This window comes from Habropoda laboriosa, unplaced genomic scaffold (assembly GCF_001263275.1).
Source record: "Habropoda laboriosa isolate 0110345459 unplaced genomic scaffold, ASM126327v1 scaffold102, whole genome shotgun sequence".
NCBI lineage: Eukaryota > Metazoa > Arthropoda > Insecta > Hymenoptera > Apidae > Habropoda > Habropoda laboriosa.
Window position 1 is genome coordinate 1,309,984 of NW_017100262.1, and position 24,611 is coordinate 1,334,594.

The 24,611-nt window shown below is 41.9% G+C and overlaps 1 protein-coding gene across 1 annotated transcript in view; it reads right to left on the reverse strand.

Annotated features, from left to right (window-relative positions):
- The window catches only part of LOC108572971 (homeobox protein Nkx-2.4-like), a 35,289-nt gene extending 11,098 nt beyond the window's left edge, over nt 1-24,191 (reverse strand). The window contains exons 1-2 of the mRNA XM_017935319.1: nt 23,364-24,191; nt 18,852-19,156 (exon numbers count right to left, since the gene is read on the reverse strand). Of these exons, the coding sequence (XP_017790808.1) occupies nt 18,852-19,156; nt 23,364-24,078 (1,020 nt within the window). The 5' untranslated portion in view covers nt 24,079-24,191. The remainder of the gene's footprint in view (nt 1-18,851; nt 19,157-23,363) is intronic.
- Nucleotides 24,192-24,611: the final 420 nt, after the last annotated feature.

A 24,611-nucleotide genomic window follows, 5' to 3' on the forward strand; every position in this document is an offset into this window, starting at 1 on the left:
GCGTATGTTTTGTGGCGCGACTGATGCGTAGGGCTGAGAGACCTTATCTAAAAGCCACGAAGAGGTACTAGACCGATGGGCGGGGAAGTACTCTCTCGCCGCTCCCGTTCGTTAATTCCTTTTCCACCGATAATCCACTCGTCGAAGCCTCGTCGGAGTTTCGGGCGTGCGGCGACTTCGAGAGGTCTACAAACAGCCGCCTCCTCGCTCGCTCGCTTGCTGGCTGCCAGGGCTTGCCAAGCCTCGACGCGTTCTTGCATTCTCTTCTATCACCCGCCTCCTCCTCCTTTTCCTATACACGTCCTTTTTATCCTAAGCCTCCTTTTGCTCTATAACCAGCCGGACGCGCTTCAAGATCAACCGTTCCTTGTTTTCACGTTTGTCATACTCTTTCTTCTCTCCTCTACCCCTCTCGCGCTCTCCCCTTTTCAACGGAGACTTCTTCAGCCTTTCGGATTGGCATTGTTTGAAAGCTGTGCAAGTTTTGTAAAAGCGGTGAAAGTTGAAATAACGTCTTTTTCGTTGGTAAGCTGCGGTATTGTTTAATCTTTATGTTGGTAACACTGAAAATGTTACTTGTTAAATAGGAATTCTTTTTTCGGAGAATTAGAGGTTAGGGTGAATTTGGTTGTTAAGGTAGTGTGTGTTTGGTGATGAAGTTTTTTGGGAATAGTTAGTTGGGTAGCGTTAGATTTATGTTGGTACCACTGGAGATATTTGCTTTGGAATACTGAATGTTATCTTTATCGAGAAGCGTGGGAGATGAATTTTTATTTGGTAATTAGGAAGTGATGTAGATAATTTTAGATCTATGTTGCTTCGAAATTTCGGAGAATGAGAGATAAATCTGAATTTGGTCACTAGGAACTCATCTAACCTCAATTTTTTAATAAGCATGCAAGACAAATCTGAATTTGGTCAGTAGGAACTCACCTAACCTCAATTTTTTAATAAGCATGCAAGACAAATTTGAATCTAGCAATTAAAAAGTTACTTAAATAATTTTAAATCTGTGTTGCTTCGAAATTTACGAGAATGAGAGATAAATCTGAATTTGGTAACTAGGAACTCACCTAACCTCAATTGTTCAAGAAATATGGGAGATAAATTTTTATTTAGTAATTAGGGAGTGATTTAGATAATTTTAGATTTATGTTGCTTCGAAATTTACAAGGATGAGAGATAAATCTGAATTTGGTAACTAGGGACTCACCTAACCTCAATTTTTTAATAAGCATGCAAGACAAATTTGAATCTGGCAATTAAAGATGTCCAAAGAATCCCAGATGTCAAATAAATTGAAAGATAAATCTGATCTATCATTCTTAAAAAAAAATGAAAAAAGAAAAATAATTCATACTATAGAACCCCAACTTTTTACCTCAAGGTACTTTCTCCTTCCATTGAAAAAATCTTAAAATACATAATTACGAGATAACCCAACGTATCCACGATTAAATTTCGATTGGAAGAATATGCGTGACGATCGATGGATCGTTCAGCTTCTCACCGAAGAATCAAATTTTCAATCGAAGGAGAAAGCGAATCGTAGGGAGCACGTGTCGATACCTGAATCATACCGAGCGAGGAGCCGAGGCAGCGACGGTGAAAGATTCGACAAAGATGAACCGTCGGAAGAGAGAGAATTGTTATTTCAAGGGAACGGCCTGTCCGTCACTCCGTTTGTCCGTCGCTCCCGCAACGACGCGGTGTGTAAACAGAGAAAGTTGGACGAGATAGGGATATAACTGGTGTGTACTCGCAGCAGACCGTCGAGGAAAAGAAATTCGAAGCGGATGCCGATTTCCTATGATGGGAACTTTCACAACTGGTAAACCAAACCATCGAATCAAATCTCTCTCTCTCTCTCTCTCTCTCTCTCTGTCGTTTCGAAACGAAAATTTTTGTCGCTTGTGTAACAGAACTGTGATACTTTCTATTTTATTTGCAATTTTTTTTTAATTATTAAGTTGCAGTATTTTTTTCTATTATTTCTGCTGAATTATTTTTCAATTATAAATTTACACTTTCCATTCTATTTTCTCCTGAATTATTTGCAATTTTTGAAAATTACAAAGTTACACTTGCTATTCTATTATTCCTTCTGAATTATTTGCAATATTTTTCAATTATAAATTTATGCTTTCTATTCTATTTTCTCCCGAATTATTTGCAATTCCTATAAATTATAAAATTACACTATTTGTCCTATTATTTCTTCTGATTTTTTTCACATTACAAAATTTTAGTTATCCATTCTATTATTTCTCCACTATCACCTGCAATTTTTAAATTTAAGTCACTGACGCAACTGTTACACTCTTCACTCCGTCATTCCCACCGAAACATTCGAAACCTTAACAATTTCACTAATTCACTTAATCACCATACTTCCCATTCCACCATTCCCCCTAAACCCTCTGCAATTATTCCAAATTCGACCCATTCGCGCAGCCCTTAAACTTTCCACGTTACCATAGAATCACTCGCAATTCTTCCCGCCTGAAAATATTCCAAAAAAAGAAAAAGAAGAAATCCGCCTAATGCTGTACAACTAAAACGCTAAGAGAGGAGAAATAGGAGCAGCCTATTTACCTTGGATGGGCACGTAGAGGCCGTGCAAAAAGGCAGCAGGGCCCGCGGGGGTCCGTCCAAGGTTTGCTCAACACCGAGAAAGGGGGAGCTTAGCTTTAACTTCCGATTAACTCTCGCGGTTAACTCTCGTTCAGCCAGGTAAATGAAACGCCTACCGTGACCGTTCGTGCGGATCCGCTGCGCTTTTCTTCATCCTCGGTATATACACACAGAAGTCGGAACCGACAAAGACCTGTCGCCACGTTCCGTCACAGGCTAATTGTCAGAAACGAGCTTTTTCACGGCTCGTTTACCTGCTCATCTCACAATATTTACTCTCTCTTTCTCTCTGGCATTCCTCGTTTTCGATGGATCGATAATTAAACAACCGGCTAACTAAGACTAATACACGGTAGCTGAATACTTCTCGAAGCTCGATCTTCTTCTGTGTGTACACAGTATCAACCGTCTAACGTGATCATTTCTGTTATTTTTTTATTATTTGTGAATGAAAAATTTTTTTTTTTTTTTTACAGTTGTTTATGAGAGAAAATTTGAAATGACTTGGTTTTATTTTTTTTGTTGGTTTCTATTTAGCTTTTCGTTGTTATTTCTGAAAGTTTGCTAATACTGTACTGTTGGAGACATTTTCTGCAGTTCTACCTTAATTTTATCCTTAGGCACTTTTAAGATGAAATTTTAACGAATCGAATTTTAACCCTTTGCACTCCGTTGTCGCCGCCGTGGCGACATTGTAAGTGGAACTAACAGCTCCATTGTCGCTGCTGCGGCGACATTGTAACATATGTATATCATAGTTTCTGATTTTTTGCATTGTTATATTTTTTATATTCTATTTTATTAATGAAACATAATTACAAAAATGCATACATGTTCTTTTTAATGGCAAAGCTAGATTTTCAATCTTCCACAGAGGCGCACTCGCACCATTGTAAATAGTCTCGGAGTAGCCGGTAGCCGGTAGTAAAAATGATTCAGAGTTTCTGGTAGGTCATTAAAAATTGCGAGGAGTGCAAAGGGTTAAAACGATACAAAATAGAAATTTTGATATTTTCGAAGCCGTGGGTGAGAATTTACCGCGTCACCCACGTTACGCGTTAAATTCTTCAGAAGAAAGAATCGAAAGTGTTAAATTCCTATAAAGAAGGAACTAGAAGTGATAAATTCTTATACGCAAAGAATTAAAAGTGTCAAATTTTTAAAAAAGTTAAAATATCCTACAGATTTTATAATCGTCAAACTTAACACGTCTCGAAAAACGCGGCATATGCGTTCCAAAACCCAACACTCTACCAATTTTCTACCAACGCCAAACGTGTCTCGCTAAAACTACATCCACAACTAACATTTCAGATCAAAATTACAAATACAACTCCCCTCGCATCTTCCCATAATCTCCACCGTTTTAACTCTTCCTCGCGAGACGAGCGTATCAGAACCGACAAATACCTTAAACTATAAATACCAAAGCTACAAAACCGAAAAAAATCTCCGAAAAAAATCCTAAGCGAAGGGGTTAAACTAAGGATCGTCCAGGTGGAATAATCCACGTGGATGATATCTCGTTGGTCTCCTACTTGGCCGGTAATTAGTGTATCGAATAACGATAAATCCAGTTGGTCAAAAGGTTGGACACGCGACATTTGGGAGGAACATCGAGTACCTGGTTTGGCTTCTGCTCAAACAGAGGCGGAGTTTCGTGCATCCGTTCGAGTGTGTCAGTTAAAGTGGACGATTGATCAAGTTAGCGGTAACGTCATTACGTCGCGTAACATCGATAGAGGGGGGTTCATGCAAAATCACCACCACCACAATCACGTGTGCGTGTGTAAGAATATCAGAGTAGTACACCCCTTCTGTGGTTAGAGGCAAGCCTTTGAAAAACGTTTCCTTCAGGGCAATTTCATCCGACACCAACTTTCGACGGATTATCCGGCGGAAACCCCCGAGCCAGCCTCCGGCTAACGGATGCTTCGACGGGGTTCGTTTCGTTGTTACACGAAAGAAAGACGCGTGTAATTGACGAGAATTGCCACTCGAAGTGTCCTGAACCGTTTCTCAACGCATCCGCTTCGCCCTGGGCTCTGCCGGCAACAACTCTTCCACTCCTCTTCGCAAGCTTTTATTTCTTCAATCGCAGGATGTTGTTGCTTCCCCCTTTCTCGCATGATTCGGTTGAAATTTTCTGAATTTCGTGTCTTTCGTTTTGTTGTTTGTGATACTGCGAGGATTTTGGAGGAGCTTATGGTGAAATTTGTAATTGTAATTGTAAGTTAAATCAATCGAACGGCCAAAAGTTTGGAATCACTGTGCATTGCAAGTTACACAAAAATTCGCAGAAAAAAGTCAGCAGCTTTAAGAATTTTTTAACGAATTTTGTATCGTTCAAATCAATCGATATGAGATGTATCAATATCGAGTCTATGAAAAATTAGTAGCAGATTCAGTACTGACGAAAATTGGGAGGTGATTCGAAACTTTTGGCCGGTAGTGCAGATCAGTCGTTCCACAGAAATTTCTCGGCAATCGAAACTTATGCTTGCGCGCAGAAATAAAAATCTCGTTAAGAAAAAGGGGAGATTTCTGTTTGTCGGATCGGAAGTTTCGGTCGCAGATGTTGGCGAAGTGGAAAGTGCAGGGAACCGCAACGATGAGCTTGCGAATATCCAGGATCAAGCAACGTCAAATTATGATTAGGGCTGTTAATTGTCCCATGTTGACCCTTCTGAGTGGTGGCCCGTGGGCAAACACGATTCCCGCCTCCCTTTTGTTGTTTTAACTCAATACCATCGGCCGGGGATGACTTACCGATTACCAGTCGGGATGTCTGAAAACCCAGGGCGAAGACCCCGGCAAATAGAAATGACTTTCCAGTTTCTCCCTAACGAGCCACCGAACTAATTCTCATTCAACGTGTACCCACTACCGACCGATCGTTCTCTCTTCTTCCTTATTTCCAACAGCGAAATGGATTCAATATCGAGCACTTGCGATTCTTCGGGAATAAGCAGATATGTGAATTTCTCGAGCGATTTTTTTGTTTTTTTTTTCTGTTTTTTTTTTTGGAAGATATGAAAATACTCTTGAAATTTCTTTCGCGAATTATTTCACTGTTTTTTTATTTAATATTCGAGTATTAGATATTTTTTTGCTGATTATTTGCGACTCACTTTGAATCGCAGAAGATAGTTAACGAATAGCTGACTCGTTTTTAGATGAGAATTTAGTTCCTCGGGAGAGAAGAAAGCCGCGAAGAGAAGAGGGAAGAATTTGCGAATTAACCCTTTCGCTGTGGCAGATTATCGGCAAAATCTTTCGTTTTGGCGTTTAAAAATTTTTAAAAATTTAGAAATTTATCGTTTCCATAATTCTATTATTAAATTAAAGCGAAGGTGCCCAGAGGGAAGATTGAATTTTAACCCTAGAGCGGTCTTCGGGTCTTTTTTGACCCGCCGCATTTTTATATGTTTAGTAATTTTTGCTGTTATCCAGTTTACCAGTTATCCAGTTTTTCTTATGTCGCGTTGGAAACAAAAATTATTACACGCAAGGTCTTAGGTCCTTTTTGACCAAAAAGTCTCAAGTGTACAGTCGAAACAAAGAACGCAGTAGGGTTAAGGAAAATTTGAGGATTGAATTAAGGCGAAAGTGTACGAAAAGTCACCGAAAGCACAGCAACCGATACACAGTTACCGAAAGCGGCGAAAGCGTTAATGTAAAATCACCTTTACACTAATTTTCTTCACCAACTATACCATCTATACCTATCCGTACTTTTTCAAATAAACGAACAAAATTATCGCAAAGCTGATTTTACAATCCACCAACCAAGAAATTTTCAATTTCCCAACTGTACCGTAAAAACAACGATACAAAAATTCTAGAAGACAAGAATCCTAAATACAGCGAAAGACTGAGAAACGAGTGACGCGTTTACTTAAAATTGAAGAATTTAGTCGCGGAAGATTCCGCGAAGGAAACGGCGAGGACCATTTTGACCAGCCTTTTCCACCCTCTAATTTTTCCCGTCGTTTCACGGGCCAGGGATGATCCAATAGCGTGGGTCGCGGCGGATGTTTGCGGTTGGAAATGTATGCACCCTCGCGCGTCCCGAAAGTGCAGCACCAGGATCACAAAGAACGGGTCTCGGCGCGGTTCTACAGGGCGTAGCATAAAAAGAAATTGGTGGCGTATTACGCGACCGTCACGGTTCGAGTGTATTTACAATACACTCGTAGAAGCTCGCCTCTTCGTCGTGATAATTGACGCAAACACGTTGAAAAACTCGTCAGCCACCCGTTATATCGTATTCCCGTTCGTGCATGTACAAGAGAACAATCGTTGTTGATTAGTTTTCGAACAAGCAACGGAAACAATTGCTTAGAATCGTTGCTGATTAGTTTTGAAAGGACAGAGCGAAAACAATTTGCTTAGAATCGTTTCGTTTAGAATGTTTCTTCGTGAATAATATAAAAATGAAAGGCAATTGTACAAGTTCGTCTTCTATGCTTGATTGCATCGAAGAAACGCGACTTATTCGTGGTATCTTCAAGAGTTATCTACTTGTAACTCCGCTATAGTCTGTTGAAAATCAATTGGTCGCTCAAGGTCACTTCTCCCACTACGGACAACTAGCGCCACCCTCTTCTACTATCTTCCTACAACCATCGAGTTGTTCATCGAGGCTTTGTCGATCACCGAAGTAACCCTAACATAAATTTCTCAGTGAAACAAGTCTTGCATGTAAAATAGTAGACTCTAAATAGATTTTACTTCTTTATACGACGATCGTTACGATTCTAACCTATAAAAGCAATTTGCCTGTTTCATAGTGTAGAATTTATAAATTTACTTAAAATACGATATATTAACAATGTACACGTGAAAACGAGGAATTCTAACGTTTTAAGCTTAATCCTCAAGAGGAGATACGACTTCACTGTCTTATTACAGATCTTCTCACTTGGCGCGAAATTTGAAATTCACGAACCGTTTCATTTCTCTAATTTTCCAATTGTGTCTTCCTTTTTCCCCTTGCAATTCGTGGTAAATCGCAGAAAATTGAACGAGCGGATACTGGGAGGGGCCAGGGACTGTGTTGTACGAACGTTCGGAAGTACACTGTCGGTTCGACGACTTTTGCAGTGACCTGTAGGCCCCGCGCGAAGACGAGGAAAAAGAGAGGAATGCAATTACGCCGGCCACATACTGCCGGTGAGCGGTGATAGGCAGGAGGAGGCGCGGGGGCGGCCGCAAAACCCGACGACATATTCATGCGTGCGTTATTATGCGAGGGAGCAGTGAGTGCACTCGAGAGATACGCGCACGCGTTCCACGACGTCCAATTAACCGCACGCATTTCGACACCAAAGGAATTTCACGCGCGGATCCTCCTCGATCGTTTCTGGTTACTTCCAAGGATCTGATCCTTCCTAACGGCGATTAATGCGAGGATAATACCGAAGAAACGTGCAACAAAGAGTCTACCGAGTGAATTTTTTTTTGGGTTGAGGTTAGATTAGGTTAACCCTTTCGTGATCAGTGGAATGCGTTTATTTCACTTGAGTGTACTCTTAATTTTAGAGACACTACTGCATATCATACATTACAGACAGAAAATTGAGAAATTCTTGGAAGTAACTCGGTCACAAATAAGTTATTATTCAATTTTCTCCAAAGACATGGTGAATTTTTATCAGAAATATTCTTCTATATAAAGAAGAGATAAATCGGTGATTGTTTCCTTGTGCAGTACCGGCCACTCTAAGTTTTTGTACTATAACTTGGGCTAATGTTGGTAAAAATGAAATTTGGAAAAAGTAATTTGTAGTACAAAGGGTGCTTAATAAAAGGGGACAAACGGTTTTTCTTAAATTTTCTCATAAACATAAATAATTGGTAGAAATAAAAAAGTTGTGATTTGCAGCGAACGAAAAATTGTCGTACAGTACCGGCCGGCTACTTAGTTGGTAAAAATCGTTTAAAAATAGAACAGAACTTTTATTTAGGCACGTCTCCGAACAAGATCGGAAGTGTCGAAAATCGTAGGCGACACGCGTTCATACGCTACACTTCCATCGGTCAGAAGTGTTTTCCATCGAGAACATTTCACTCGTGACACTTTTTTCCACCGGGGGTTTGTTTCATCGCGTCGACGTCCCGTTTCCCGTCTTCGGGACATAGTTTCCCTCTCTCCTCGCCCAGTGGCCACGGATCATCCCCTACCCGGGTGTCCCTTTGGCACGGGACACACAGATGCGTCCCTCCATTTTGCGCTCGCATTGTTACTCCAAGTGCAGTCTCTCCCCATTGTTACAATGGCTGGCCACTCCTGGCATTGTTGCCGGTATTGTTATTATTATCGCTACTGTTACCGGTTGCGGCCGACCGGCGAATGGAGAAGAGGAGAGCCAGCTGCTTCGTCGAGTGCCGCATTAGAGGCAAATTACACTCCCTCTGGCCCGCCTCCTCTCTCTCTCTCTCTCTTTTTCTCTCGCTCTCGTAGATTTTGTCTGTCTTTCTCCGTTTTCGACAACCGTCTCTCTCCTCTTTCTTTATTCCTCGATGATCGTCTTTCACTGGGTTTTTCTGTGTTTTCGATGATCGTTTATATTTTTTGGTTCTTCGATGATCGCACCTTTCTTGTACTCTGTCTTTTTTTTTTTTTTGGTAATCGCCTATCTTTCTCTGGTTTCGATGGTCGTTTGGTTTTGTACGTTCTTTGGTTACCGCCCCTCTTTCTGTCTCACCATTCGAGTTTTCAGTCTCCTTTTCTTTCTTTTTCTCCTGGTCTCATGCTCTTTCACCTTCTCTTTCTTTTTGGCTCAGTGTTTCCTCTCCCTCTCAATTTTTCTGTTCTCGACGATCGTCTCCCTTTCTTTCTTTCGCCTCGAGCTCTCCTCAACACCTTCTCTCCCTGTCTCTCCCTCTTCCTCTTTCTCCATTCTTCGACGATCGTCGCTTTTTCTCTGTTCTTCGATCATCTCTCTCCCTTCTTCTCTCATGCTCCAAATTTCGTCCTGTTTCACTCTGAAAATTTCGAACGAAAAATAGCCACCGTTCGACCGTAAACTTCACTATGGAATTTTGACAAAGATGCAAATTAAACGGTACATTTTCATCGTACCTACAAGAACATATGCACGGAAATATCCGCGTACGGAACAGACGACACAGAAAGGGAGAGAAAGAGAGCGAGAGCAAAGCCAAGGAAACGTCGGTCCGGGATGCATAATTAATCGGTCGCTACGTGGACGAATTAAACGAGCAATTCGTAGCACGAAATTGATCGCAACAATTTAATCGCGAGAGGCCGCGCGACGGGTCTCCGCAAATTATGCCCGGTGAGTTACAACGAGTTTAAAGCTCGTTAAAACGCGAAAGACCGACCGGTGCAAGAGAGAGAAGTTAATTAGAAGGAAGTAAAAAAGAGAGAAAAAAAGGAACGAGAGAAGGAGAGAGGAAGGGAGGAGAAGTGTAACGGGAGAGAAACGAGCGGAGAAAGAAAGAGGTAGGAGAGAGAGAGGGAAAAAAGAAAGAAAGAGGAAAAAAGAGAAGAAAAAAAGAAATATCAAGGGGAATTTAGACGGCCTGCCGCGCGGCTGGCGAGCATGGCGGAAAAGGGAGACATTAATTAAAGTGCAAAAGCACGCGGCGAGCCTGATCAAAAGTTAAATAATTAATAGAAACCCGTGAAGTTGAGGCGAGATCGCGGATTAATGAAAAATCAGCGACGTGAGAGGAGAATTCGCGGGAGAGGAAAAACGGTAACCGCGGAACGAGGAGAAACAACTAGCCGCCGAATGCTTTCCCTATTGTTTCCCCTCGAACAATGCCGATTGACGTTATTGTCGGGAGCCAGTCGGATCGTCCACCAGAGGCTCCTTCTGAACTCGCCTTTATCGCCCCGCCGAATCAAACGTTTGGAACGTCGCGACGGACGTGGTTTCGCGGCGGTATAAATGGCGCGCTGCTCTTTTCGATGCCTTTCTTTCTTTCTTTGTGCTCCCTGTAAATGTAATTTTCTGCCCTCTCTTTCTCCCTCTGAATTGTAATCAAAGATTCGTATGTTAGAAACACAGTGGTGGATTTTAATTAGAGAGAGGGAGAATTAGAAACTAATTAGAAAGAGAGAGAATCTTTGGTAAACGAAGGAAAGTCGCGAAGAGAAAATTGTAGTTAAGAAAAGTTATTATAAAAAAAATTTAACGCCTCTGAAGAAAAATCTTTCTCTCGAAATCAGAATTATTAAAGTATAAACGTATTTTTATTCAGAAATTATGAAATAATTGTTAATAATTATCGAGACATTTTGACGTCTCTAACTGTAATCGGTGAATTACGATTATTTAACTATGAAAGTATGTGATTATAAAAATGTCTGAGGTCTCTAACGATAATTACAACAATCCTGCAAAAGTATCGTTAATTTTTAATTGTAGAATAGTTACTGGTAATTCACAAAAAGACCTGATATCCGTAGTGAAAGACTTCAGTGGAGAGTAGCGTCTCTATTTTTCATAGCAAATGTTGTACTTAGGTTCGAGAAGGTTTGCCTGCTCGACAAATATTGTTCCATCGTTCTGCACACGGTGTACGGACCACGAAGGAATATTAGACGGTTCTGTATGCAGATTCATAGGGTGGATCTGGCGATCGAGTAAAGCTCGCTACAAATTTGCTCATCCAACGAAGGAGGAGCCTTTAATACTGTTTACGGATGGCTCGCGTGTCTGAGGGATTTTTATCCCGTCCCTTATGTAAATGTATAATAAATCTTTTATCCACTGATTTGACATGGTAAATTTAACGTTCGAATTTCTCCATCGAATATACACCCATTTTCTAACTAAACGTTAAAGAACGCTGCAGATAACCGTGAATCCATAATGTCGATGTGCATTTTAAACGTGCATAATAATGCAACCTCGAAATGCAAGTTTGAACTCCAAAATTTTCAGTCAAATGTGAAACTTTCCGTCATCTTTTGCCATTTCTTCCATAGAAACCAATTTCTCATCCATTTTATTCGTCTAAAATTTTTTATCGATCATTTCCTTTCTATTCTTGCCGCTTCATCCATAAAAGAAAAATTGCCTTCCATTGTCGCAAACGCGTTATCGGGTTTGCAACATTGTTGCCGCGAATCGTTCTCGAAAAGCGCACATTGTTGCACGGCGCGCCGTTTTTGCAACATTGTGACTCGCGCGGCCCCCCGAAAAAGCACATTGTTGCAAAACGCGTTATCGGGTTTGCAACTTTGTTGCCGCAAATCGTTCTCGAAAAGTGCACATTGTTGCACGGCGCGCCGTTTTGCAACATTGTGCAAATTTTCGGGAACGATTCGCGGCAACAAAGTTGCAGGCACGATCTCCCCCTTTGCAACTTTGTGTCGCGTGCGCGATTCGCGAAAAAAAGCACAAAGTTGCAAAAGGGGAGACCGCGCTTGCAATTTTGTTGCTGCACGACCGCGCCGTTTTGCAACATTGTGCATTTTTCGGAAACGATTCGCGGCAACAAAGTTGCATATCCCATACGCGAAGCGAGGTTACTCTTATTTCGATCGATGTATATACATCGCATAAATTCAGAACCAACGCATAATTGATCGTGGAATATTGCACGTCATCCGCAAGATCCAATAAACGGTGTACAAAGAGGTAACGAGGTCGTGTCACGTGTCAAAGGATCACGAGGAGATCCACAATCCTGTCGATCATTTCAGTCGCTGGAGGAACCGGCGGAGGCGTCTCGCGTGTTTGAACTCGACATTGAACTCGCACAGTCCTCTTCAGACCTCCCTGAACCGCCCCGAGGAGGGGGGTTCCCCGTATAAAGTCGAAGAGGGTAGAGATTCGGTGGTAGGCAAACCCATTATTACGATTATCTCCGCGGCTGAATCGCGAGCCTCGCGATCTAACTTGTCGCGCTACCCTTCTTACTTTCTTCACCCTCTTTTCTTCCTCTTCTCTTTTTTTTCACTTTTTATTCCTCAGACGTATTTCTCCCCGGAGAACTTCTCTTCTTTGTTTCTAAAAATCTCGATCGTTGTTTGAAATCTTTATAAATCTCCAAGTGATTCGTTATTTAGAGGATATAGGTATGAGTCGATTAACCCCTTGACGTATGATTTCTCTTCCTGCCTATGCATCTAAGCGTCAATTATTCACTATTAAGTAAGAAAAGCTCACGTACTATAGATTAATTAAATTTCACCTTCAGTTTTACAAGTTAAATCAAAAATTAGAATTAAAATGAATTTTCCTTACCGATACAACTATCTTTATCGGAGCTTCACCAAAATCTGTGGCACGAGTCTGAGTCGTTGTCATACGGCAAGGGGTTAAGAAAAGCTGTCTGAATAAGTAGTTTGAAATGAATAAAATGTAATTATTAGATGTAGAAACGAATTCTTTCCGATTTTCAGAGACAATCGAAGTTTCACTTAAAAGGAACGAAAATAGATCAATGATCGAGAAATAATTTCCATTATTTTGTTACGCCATTTGTCATTTTTCTGCCAGCTTAGGAATATAGTCAAGACAGAAACTCCGTCGCTTTCGATTAATTATGTGAATTCAGTCGAAAGATCTATAGAAATCTATAAAAGCCTACCAAAGATCACCTGATACATAGAAAAATTAGACGATTCTTTTCTATGTTTGTAAAAAAAAAATGGTGCCTGAAGAGGTTAGAGTACCCAACCCAACCGAACCAAAATCCATTTTCCTCAGTCAACATTCCACTTTCCAATCAGAGAAGCAAAATGGCGTGGAGAACAACAGAGAAAACTGGATCTGAGGCGACAATGGGAAACGATCCAGTCTTCGAAATCACCATCATATTTCCATCGGGATCTATCATCAGGCTGAACGAGCAGAAAGAAATCTGTGCTCGTCGTCGTCGGGGTTTCGAGAGCTCGTCTCGTTACTCGAAACGGGGTCGATTTTGCGTGACGTCCTCCCCCGGAAACGGTCGATGCGGCACTTTGGCCCGTCGATCGGGCAAACGACAGGCGGAAAATTCTCCTTTTTTTTTTTCTTCTCCTTCTTTCTCCTTTCTCGTCTTCCTCCACCTCCTCCTCCTCCTTCTTTTTTTTTTTTCGGGCGTCTCTCGATCCTTTGCAAGCCCTCGAAAGTGTGCTCGCGTCGAACTCGAGGCTCGAGTGTCTTGAAGTACGCGGATCGGTATATCTTCTTTTCCGTTCGTTACGCTCGTGTTCGACTCGTTAATTCGGTATCGATTCTCGATCGCGTACCCAAAAGAATCTATCTCGAGGACCGTCGAATCCGCAACAGCCATTTCCCGCGATCGAAAACTCTCTCTCTGTGTGCGCGCGCGCGCGCGCGCCGCGTGTCTGTCTTTTTCTTCTCACAATTTTAGAAACGACTGCGCCTCCTCCTTTCTCCACCGATCTTTTCTCTCCTACGGATCCGCCTTTAACGTTTGCAAATTATCCTGGACCACGTTTCGAGATGGATTTATCCGGCGAAACTAATTGACTCGACTTCAACCGACTGAAGTTTTTTTCAAACGTTACTAACCCCTTTCACCACGATACTTTTCTTCGTTTTTATCGTAGCTTCTTCTTTTTTTTTTTTTTTAAAGGTACACTGTATATGCAGGGTGTCCCAGGTTTTAACGGCCAAACGTTGTCAGTATATTCGATGGGTTGAAATTAGAAAAAAATGTTATACGTTGCTAATGTTAAATGGTTGCCACGATCTGGCAAAAACTACTGAACCGATCGAACTGAAATTTTGCACATGTCTTCAGAACATGTGTGGCTATGGCCGGTAGTAGAATTATGCCAAAATATACATTTTTCTGACTTTTAGAGCCTCTGAAAGACGAAAAAAAGTCGAAAAAATCGATACTTCGTATTCAAAGTTCCGCCATTTTTTAAATTTTCAATATTTTTCTTTTATTCTACTACCGACCATAACGACATGCATACTAAATAAGAATCACTTGGATTTTTTTATATCTGATAAACAAAACAGTTCAAATCATGGCAACCATGGACGTACTTTTTTCTTTCATGCTCCTGTTTGACGTGTTCCACAGCAGCCATATTTAATTATTTTCCAACAAAAAAAATTTGTAATAATTCTTCAAGGACAAGTAAATACATAGGAATAAAGCTCGTGTTACTAACTGTTACCGTAGTTCTGTAAGAAATTAGCAAAAAAGACCTGAAAAAACGGCCGTCACACTAGAAGACCCCCTTAAGAGAGAAGTGACACGAACGAAACTCGAACGGTACGAAAGTTTCTTTCTGCCATGATCATATTTGTCGCGAAACTATTCCTCTCTGTGCGACATGCTTCTATATGCGCAACGAACGAAAGTTTCCGCGCGTATTTCGACTGATGTAGTTCGGGTAATTAGAACACTTTGCGAACAACCAACAAATGTTCCGCTGTAAAACGTAACCTGAAAAAATATTTGGCGAGAAAGTTCGACGAAGAGATCAAATTGAAGAAGAAGATTGCTCGAGATAAATGTCGCAACCATTACCAATAATTTCGAAGCTTCCTACGAGCGTAATCTCCGTGAAAATACACCACGTACGAAAATTCGATGTCGAACATAACCTCGAAACGTTTCGCGAGCAGACCACGGGTGAAGAGATAAATCGGAGAAATGGTTTCGAAATAAACGGCACGATAATTACCAATAACGTTCGAGCTGCGTACGTATATAATCTCCGTGAAAACGCCTCCACCTTTAGGGCGGCGAGACCATGCTCCACTTCCACCGACCTTTCCTCGCGGTAATATCGCTTTCGAGGCGGCGCGAGGGCACGTAAGATTCACAGAGCTCTCACATAATGATTCGTTAGTCTCCCCGTGCAGCCATCGTAGGCTACCTACAGAGCACGACTTCGAACGTAGACTTCGAGTGGCCGTAAGTGGATGGTACCGCAGGGTGGCGGTGTACACACACGTACACACGTACAAGCGACATACCGGGAGCTCGTTTGGTCTCTATTTGTCCCCAGAAGTTCAAGAGTCTGTTATATATATATATATATGTATGTATGTATACACACGCGTGTATACATATATACGCGCGTGTGTGCGTGTGTGTGTGCATTATATATATATATATATAGGGTGTATCCGAAATCGTGGTACAATCGAAATGGAGGTGAAGTGTAAGATGAAAGTGTGCAATGAAATTCTGCACTTCTTGTGGAAGTGCTTTTGGTGTGGTCATAAAATTGTTCGTATCATTTTATGAAAACTTAGAAATTTTGTGTTTTCAATAATACCGGGTTGGGACAAAAGTTTGTAGCTTTTGTCAAACCACCTGGATTGCCCAGAAAAATGCCAAGTTCTGTGAGGATAGAATTATGAAACTGTGTCGAAGATAGAGAAAGATAAGTAGAAGAAAATCTATGTACAAATTGAATTTCGTTTAAATATACCGTTATTTATTGTGTTCAGCGCATAGATAGACGAAACGAGGTATAATTGCAATGTGAACGTGATAATTTGATTACCCGACTGTACTTCCCCGAATCGAGAGGTTCGTTTGAGAACATTTCGAAGAGTATCGAGTATCTGTCCGTGCAACGGAGTATTTTCATAAAAAAGAATAACGAAATTCCGAAGATTCTGCACTGTTCTCTCGTCAATGGTAACACAATTTCAGACCCACCCTGTAGAAAACGATCAAGCTGCAAGCCGCGCGTTTCGTGCCTCTCCCTGTCTCTTCTTCGAGCCTCTCTTTCCGCGTCCCGCTTCCGAGACTGGCCTTCATGGCCGGCATTCACGGCTCGGGCGAGATCCGAGTGCCATCGAGTCTGAAACTCGTTATCGAAACTTATGCGCGCGAGCGCGAGCACGCCCCTGGCGAACCAACGCGAAAATCCGCGGCTGATTGCAATCAACCCTCTTTGCGGACTTCCGCGCTCCATTCCGCAAGAGACTTCGGGGGAGTCCCCGACGACTTCCGGTTTAGGGAGAGGCGAGCGAGCGAGCGCTCGCCTTCCGCTTTCAAGCAGCCCGCCGTTTAACGTCTAAAGTCTGACTTTTACTCGTTCGAAGATCTTGCTCGATGGATCGCCGATTTTACGTTAGCAAAAATCGGTCGATAATGCTAATTTAGGTTACGAGAGTATCGGTACGTTGATACGTCTTCGCGAAAAATCGTTTCGATTTTGTTGTTTATCGAAATTGTGGGAAAAATAATAATAGAGAGAGTACGATTTTCTTTTTCGATGTCGTTGAGAAAGTTAACCTAACCTGCTTTACAACGGTACACACGCTAGCTGAATTGTGTTATTCGTCATTAACGATTCGTTTAATCGTGAACTTTATGAACGATACGTAGGAGGAATCGTGCATGTACTAGATGAACAGCGAGCGGATTGAACAGAGAGACGCGCGGTAGACAAAACGGCAGACTGAACGAGGGGACGAGCTACCAGGATGCAACCAATGAGCTGCGCAACAATTATTTATTGTTGCCAGACTGCCGCATCGAGCCGAGCAGACCTGTCTGCCCAATGAAGATTGCTCGTTAAAATCTGATTCTGGCCGGACCGCTTTAAATGGCCACCGCCGAAACGATTCGACTAAATGAGCCCCACGCACGGAGGAAACGAAACTAACATTAACATAATTACGCGCATTATGATTTATTCGAATGTGAGAAAAATTGCCAAAATCTGATGTGCTGCTCGATGAAAGAAAGAACAATCGAATAAAAGTGGAGATACGAATTTCGTTAAATCGCTACCGCTAATCTAACCTAAAAGAAAAAAAATAATTAACCGTTTAAGCCGTTTCGAAACAGTTCCGTTGGTATGGTAAAGAAGGCAATTTACTTTTTACACGAAACGCAATCGCGGCACATATCGTTAATCGTCACGCTGATCGAAGTCCAGCGAGAGAGAGAAAAATTTCGGGTTCCTAAGACAATATTTACATGTCGTTCAGCCAGAAAACGACTCTCTGGCTGACGATTTTACCTGGTCGAATTCCATCTCCTCTGCCTCGAACAAACACACCTTCTTGAGGACTATTTTCGACGCGCCTGCCCATCGTTCTCTACGATTTGCTTAACACTCTCGTTGGTAGAGTAGCGGACGTGTCAAATTCTGCGACTCTAACACGCTGAAAACCACTTTAAAAATTGACGACACCTACTTTACTTGAGATTTGCACCAAGGAACAGAGATATAAAGTTTTATAACAACTTATAGTCGAGAAACTTTTACACACAACGATACTGGAACACTTTATGTTTCTAGGTTACAAAATAGGATTGCTTTGAGAAAACTAACGACGCTGTGAATACGTAACATATAGATCGATTTCCACCAATGACAAAGCGAGCTTAACCATTGGCTCAGAAGCGTCTGCTAATTTCAGAGATTTTCAAGCAGTCTGAAGTCGGCCTATAGCGATAATCGAATATCTATTCGACGGCAGTCGCCTCGACGTTTCTGGCTAACAACTCCGAGGCAACCAACGCCCCTGAGGTCGATCGATCCGATTGGCCGAGAGACGTAGATACACCCACGCGTACACCCACCACCTGCTCCCTGCAATTAATCTGCTCTCAGCAATTAATCCTCGTTCGTGTGCGTGTATATATAGGGGCGACGCGTGTGTGCGTCGTTTCTCGAGCATCGTGTTCCATAGCAGAAGCAGCTGGACCAATACGATTGATCGGGATCGAGATGGATCGCGTTGTCATTACGTTGTAATCGGTCGTGTTTAGGTTGTGTTATACATGAATAATGATTTATACAGGTAGGAGGAGTTTGAACCAGCCAATGAAACTAGGAAAGGTGTGTATTATTTGAAATATTTGATCGTAAAACGTAGGAAGAGGTTTTAGTAGCACTGTTTCCATATTTCTATTGGAATAAGAAAGTTATGAAATAGAACGTCACATGTGACGTCATTAGAGTAAGTAACGCAGTAGTCTTATTGGGCCAGTTGATTGGAGGCAAATTAAAAGATACGCTTCTAACCTAAAAATATAGCGATTCTTTTCCAAATCTATATCTATTACCTTAACAATATCATATCTACGGTTAACATTTCATTTCTATGCTTCAAAGTAAAACATGTCAGTGGATTGAAAGAATTGCCAACTGTCACTCTACGATCCCACGTGAACACGTGATTGTAAATCGAACGTGGGATCGATATAATGGCGGAATTTTTTCCCGCCAGACGGTAAACAATGAAATAAGAAAAAAAGAAAAAAGAAAGAAAAACATTTAACACACATACCTGAGTGGGCGTAAGGTTAATTAGGGCGGCTAGGTGTTCTCGTTCAGGCGCGCTCAGGTATTTCTGCTGCTTGAACCGCCTCTCGAGCTCGTGAACCTGCTGCTGAGTGAACAGAACGCGACGCTTTCGTCTCTGGGGAATGTGGGGGAATTGCATCGCGCCGACGCCCATACCGACGCCGACGCCGACGCCGACGCCCACTCCCATGCCCGACGACTTCGTCACGTCGCCCATTGACTGGCCCACCGAACAGGCGGCCATGTTGGTCCCGGCGCCTGCTGCCGCGGCGCCCATGAGCCGCGAAACTGAAACATTAGAAACATTTATGACAATACGCAATTTTTCTTTTCAGATTTTAACATCGAAAAATTTATCAGCTGTTGGCTTGAACAATTACAGATGAGCTTTTGGGCCTGATTGCGTAGGTACTTTGTTTGGAATGAATTAAAATTGATTAAATTCTGAATATTATACAGGGTGGTTCATAAGTCACTTTACCGTTTTAAAGAAAAGTTATTGAATTTTTAAATAGTAACTACCCTGTATAAAAATTGAATCTTGTTTATCTTATAAAAAACAAGTTTATTAAACACTGAATATTACAGTTTCCTATGTTATTCGACGTAATAAAATGTTCTCTCTTTATTTCTAGATAAATAATTTTCTATTCTAAAATAAATTTCTGGAAATCATCGTCTACCATCCATTATTATCATTTTACGAGAAAAACGTGGAAAGAATATCTCGGAATAAAACCACCCACAAAATGCACAAGCTTCACTCGAACGAAAATGGCGCAAGGATACCTCTTCATCGAAGCTCACCCTTCACTCTGCCATCACAAAGAGCTCACAACGGATAAAAACCGAATCGCTGAACCTCAGAACATCCATGCAACATCTCTTCATTACTTCCCCAGATGCACATCCACTTTCACAGACCATATCTTCACTGTCATATAAGTACATTCGTACGAGCATATTCTTCTACATGGTTCATCTGTTGAGAAGAGAACATCCAACTTCCCGCCACCAAGCTACAGTTGGTGCCCAACACTGTGACGGACTCGAGATAATTTATCCCGTTGGAATCCCGTGGAGGATCGCGAGAAGAAGAAGCACGGAGAGGAGGTCGAGCCTCTGAATTCGAGCTACTGAAACCCAACGAGCAGTCCATCCCTTGTCAGTTGGCGAAGGGCTGTCAAGAACGGACACGCCGGGCCTGGACAAAAGGAGCGATTTAGCCGCGCAAAGTGCTACGTCATCGAGCACGGGAGGTCCGACGATGAAGTCCCGAATTATTATTATGTCTGTGAGAACGTATTCTCGGGCTGTCAGGCCATGCCTGGCCCGGAAAGAAATACCACTCAAGACACCAAACACTACAGAATTTGTTTACGCGTGGTGCTTATTGGTGGCTTCGTTTGGAAAATTGCTGAAAATCTGATACCACCAGATTGTCCGAGGACTGAGTGAGTAAGGACAGCTTTGGAATTTTAAGGTGTTTCGATAAGAGCTTCTTTAAGTTGTTAGTAAGGATGTGTTGATTGAATTAGTTTTCTTTTCTTTGTTTCAGATAGGAAGATAGAAATATTCTGATGTTGTGGAATGTATAGGAGATGATTGAATGTATACGAGGAGTATGAGAGAAATTTGTAGAAATTTTTACAACGATGAAGAAACATAGAACATTCTTAGTAGACAGCATTAACAGTATCAGAAGGAAAGATATCGCAAACTACTTGCGTCACAATGGAAACGAACACTTTACGAACTCATCCAGTAACTTCCTAGTCATTCACGAAACGTATCCCTCGATAAAGTTCCAAGACTACCATTGGAGAAGCAATGAACGCTGGACCAGGACAATGGAAGCCTGGCGAGGAATGACGGGTTCAACGTTTCGACGAAACTTCTGCGAACACGGGGGTGGATCATTCTGACTATGGCGTGTAAGAATATCATTAAGCAAATTGACGTTTTCTACCTGGCCACCGAAGTCGAATCTCCCATTAAAGAGAACCCTCGAACCGTTGCCTATCGGACATATAATTATGTGATATCACAAGTATGACAGACAAACAAAAATTCCATTCCGTTGGTATGAAAAAATCATAGTGTGAATGAACTAGGAACAAACTTTCTTCTATTCTTAACAACTCTATTTTAAAGATAATTATGGATTATGTACGATATTTTATGTCAGGATACCACAAAGGGTAAGCAAGATATTATCTCGAGGATGGTTCTAAGTCAAGGCTTCCTACATTATTCCTGACTTAACAAAAGAGACAAGCAAAATGTTGATCCTTAAGAACAAGCTATGGACTATGTTCTATATTCTATTAATAGCTCTCTATCAGAGGAGACAAGGAGGAGCTTGTTCTGAGAATAAACAATAGACTTTCTCCTGATTTCTTGTTCCTGGTGGATATTATAGAATAGAAACCACAACAAAATCTTCCTGTTCTATTCAGACATCACCGAAGAGGAGAGAGAATCGGAGAATTTTATTTCAAAAAATGATCCATAAACAAACCTATAATATCCTATTCTAATGTCGTCTGATTGAATGTAGTGTTCTTTATGTATCTTTCTCTGCTTGTTCTCTGCAGATCTTTGAGGATGAACGATTGCAGAGATTGAATTTTGAATTGGAAAACGCGTTCTGCGCATGGAGTTAAGGCAGGAAAGGGTCGTCCAGACTTATTTGTTTAACTAAAATCTCCGGCAGTGTCCGGTAGCCACGCATTTCGGAGCTGAGGATCGATACGTTCTCTAGTGGCGCGTGCGGCCGACAGAAATCCAAGGAGACGAGCGTCTGTTGACACAAGCGCGAAGGACGCGCGTTTTGTTGGCCGACAATCTTTTTCTACGGCCTCCGAAACGCGAGATACCTCAGGGATCGCGATATATTGTCAAGTATGGTTCGCTACGTTTAGTGTCTATGTAGATTCGATTCGCCGTTTAAGCGGTACTTAAGCTGGAGGATGGTTGAAAAGTGAATAGGTAGAAATAGATAGAACGATCAAACTCTGGTTTCACTAGTTTTATTTTATTGAGGCCATTTCATGAAAATGGAACAAGTAATTTAATGAGAAGCTCGAAGAAGGACCTTTAAATTTGAATTTGAAAATTGATTTCGCATTTTCATAGATTGTAGTGTTTGATTAGACAAATAGTTGAGCGGAGCATGGACACATGGAAACATTGAGGGCGACGAGCGGCGAGCGACGGAAGAATTCATGAGTTCATGTAACGGGAGCGACGTGACGGAAGGACAGGCTATTGTGGACTTTGAAACACGAGCCTGATACTTCATCGATGGCTAAATGGACCTAAGTGCGAGCTAGCAATAACAGAGCTAGACACGAGGCCAATAAAAGCGGGACAGACGTGCCTTGTCGAAGGCGAAAGGGATGATCGCGTGCAACGCTGACGAAAACGCGTTTCCTTCTTTGGAGAATGAAGTATATTTACCATTGCCTTCTCTGTATTATGCATTTCTACACAGAGAATCTCCTTTCCTTTACATTGCAAAACGAGAACTCGACATTTTTGATAACTGGAGAAGCATGAACGACGATTTTTTGGAATAATTATACATCGAAAGGTTTCACTCAATTTATATTAAATACTTATTCTTCACTCGATAATTCTTCATCACCCCCAATAATTTCAAACTCTAGAAACATCTCCTAACAGAATTATCTAACTTCCCTGCTACTCCAAAACCTACATTACAATTCTCCATCGTCAAACCCTTACATCACTATTCTCAACATCATTCTCTTTCCCCTTTGCTCTCCAATAAACCAAAAACTGAAATCTCATATCCTTTTCAGGTACACCTAACCTACCCCACCAGAGTTACCCAAGACCTCGTATATACAGGGTGATAAAGAAAAAGTGTTTAGAACTTTAAGGGTAGATTTTGTATTCGCTCTCTGTAACTGTTCACTGATTGCAAGAATATGTAACGATATAATAATCCAATGATATGATACGTGTATAAAGCGAAAAGAGAACAGATAAGCAATTGTTCCTAATCAACACGATAGCTTCTGAAGCGAGTAAACCCCTCGCTTTAACCAAAACGAAAAATTATCTATACCTTCGAAAATAATTTTTCGACATACTTTTTTATTCATACATTTTCCTCCATTTTAGTACTATCTACCCTTAAACTTCTCAACCCTTTTCCTTCTACCACCCTGTATATAACGCAGGAGCACATACTGCAGCCCGCGAGAAAACTGTCACAAATGGAAAGCAAGCAATTTTTCAGAAGAGCAAAAAGGAAATGTTTGTTAAGAAAATTACTTAATCGCAGCATTATGAAACATACATCCGCTATAATTGAACTTTCGACATTTCTTCCGATGGTAAATTTATATATATTAAAATACACTCCAAGCGATAAAATGAAAATTGCAAATGGTCTGACTTATGACACTTTCCTCACAGGGGTGCGATATATATATATATCAAAGAAGGGAGAAATACTACTCACTGGCGAAGCGTGGGTCGTTGGTTGCCGGCGGTGCAGGCGCGTACCACGGATGATGTGATCGCATAGGGTCGGTTGCGGTCGCGCCTCCAGCAACTCCTGGACCCCCATGATGATACGATAATTCCGCGGCGCAATACTGATACTGAGATGTGAGTTGCATGGTCGCGTAAGGATTGCCCATTGCGGTCATGCCTGGCCCGGCACCGGCAGCGCTGCTGCCTCCTCCGGTGGCGTCGTTTGGCCCGGAAACCGGTCCGGGTGTGCCGCCACCGGGCGTCGAGCCTCCGTGAATCGGTGGACTGCCGCTGCTCGCGCTCGAGCTACCGGTATTGCCGCCCACACGGGCGCCACACGCGTTACCGTAAGGCGAGACCTGAGAATGCGTGACCACGCCGACTCCAATCACCTGCTCCAGCTTCCTGAACGACTCGTTATCGATGGGCGAGAGGATATCTGTGACGCTGAACGGTGTGGTATGAGCGCCACCAGCGGCTTGTACGTGGGATGAATGCTGTTTGGGCGATAGGCTCATCGCCAGGTCGATACCGTTCAGATCGGTCAGCAGGCTAGCTTGTTCCAGCTGTGTCTGCTGTTGTTGTTGCTGCTGTTGTTGCTGTTGTTGTTGTTGTTGTTGCTGTTGTTGATGTTGATGATAGCTGGTGGCATTGCCGTTCCCCTGGTTGCCGGCGTTGTTCCCGCCGCTGCCACCGCTCATCTCGACGAGGCCCGCGCCCTCGAGATACTTGAAGCTCGCGCTTCGCGGAATCCTGAGACCGGCGCTAGCCGAGGGATACCGACATGATTGGAGCACCGCTGACTCTCACTGAGTCAATCTTCGGTTTAAAAAAAAGGGGAGGAATTTTTAATATTATTTTATATTTCACCAGCCATTGGTTTCTTTTTATGGATTTTTTTTTAACGAGATTAGTGAAATACTTTTCATTAAAATGTTTTTACGGTTTTACACAGTTTCTTTGTATTTCTTTTCTTCTCTTTTTCAGGTTGTCAGTATTTTGTTCTTATAAAGTAAAAGAAGACTCATTTCACTTGGCACTTTATACGAACGGTTCACGATAACACTCTCTGCAGTTGCATTCATAGGTAGTACACTGTGTATAATAAATAATCCAGATTGAACACACGATCACTTATATATTAATTCATCGTAGGTGGAAACTGGTGTACAATTTATGAACTGGTTTCATAGTTCACCGGCGGATCAACCGATCCGACACAGTTCACGAAATG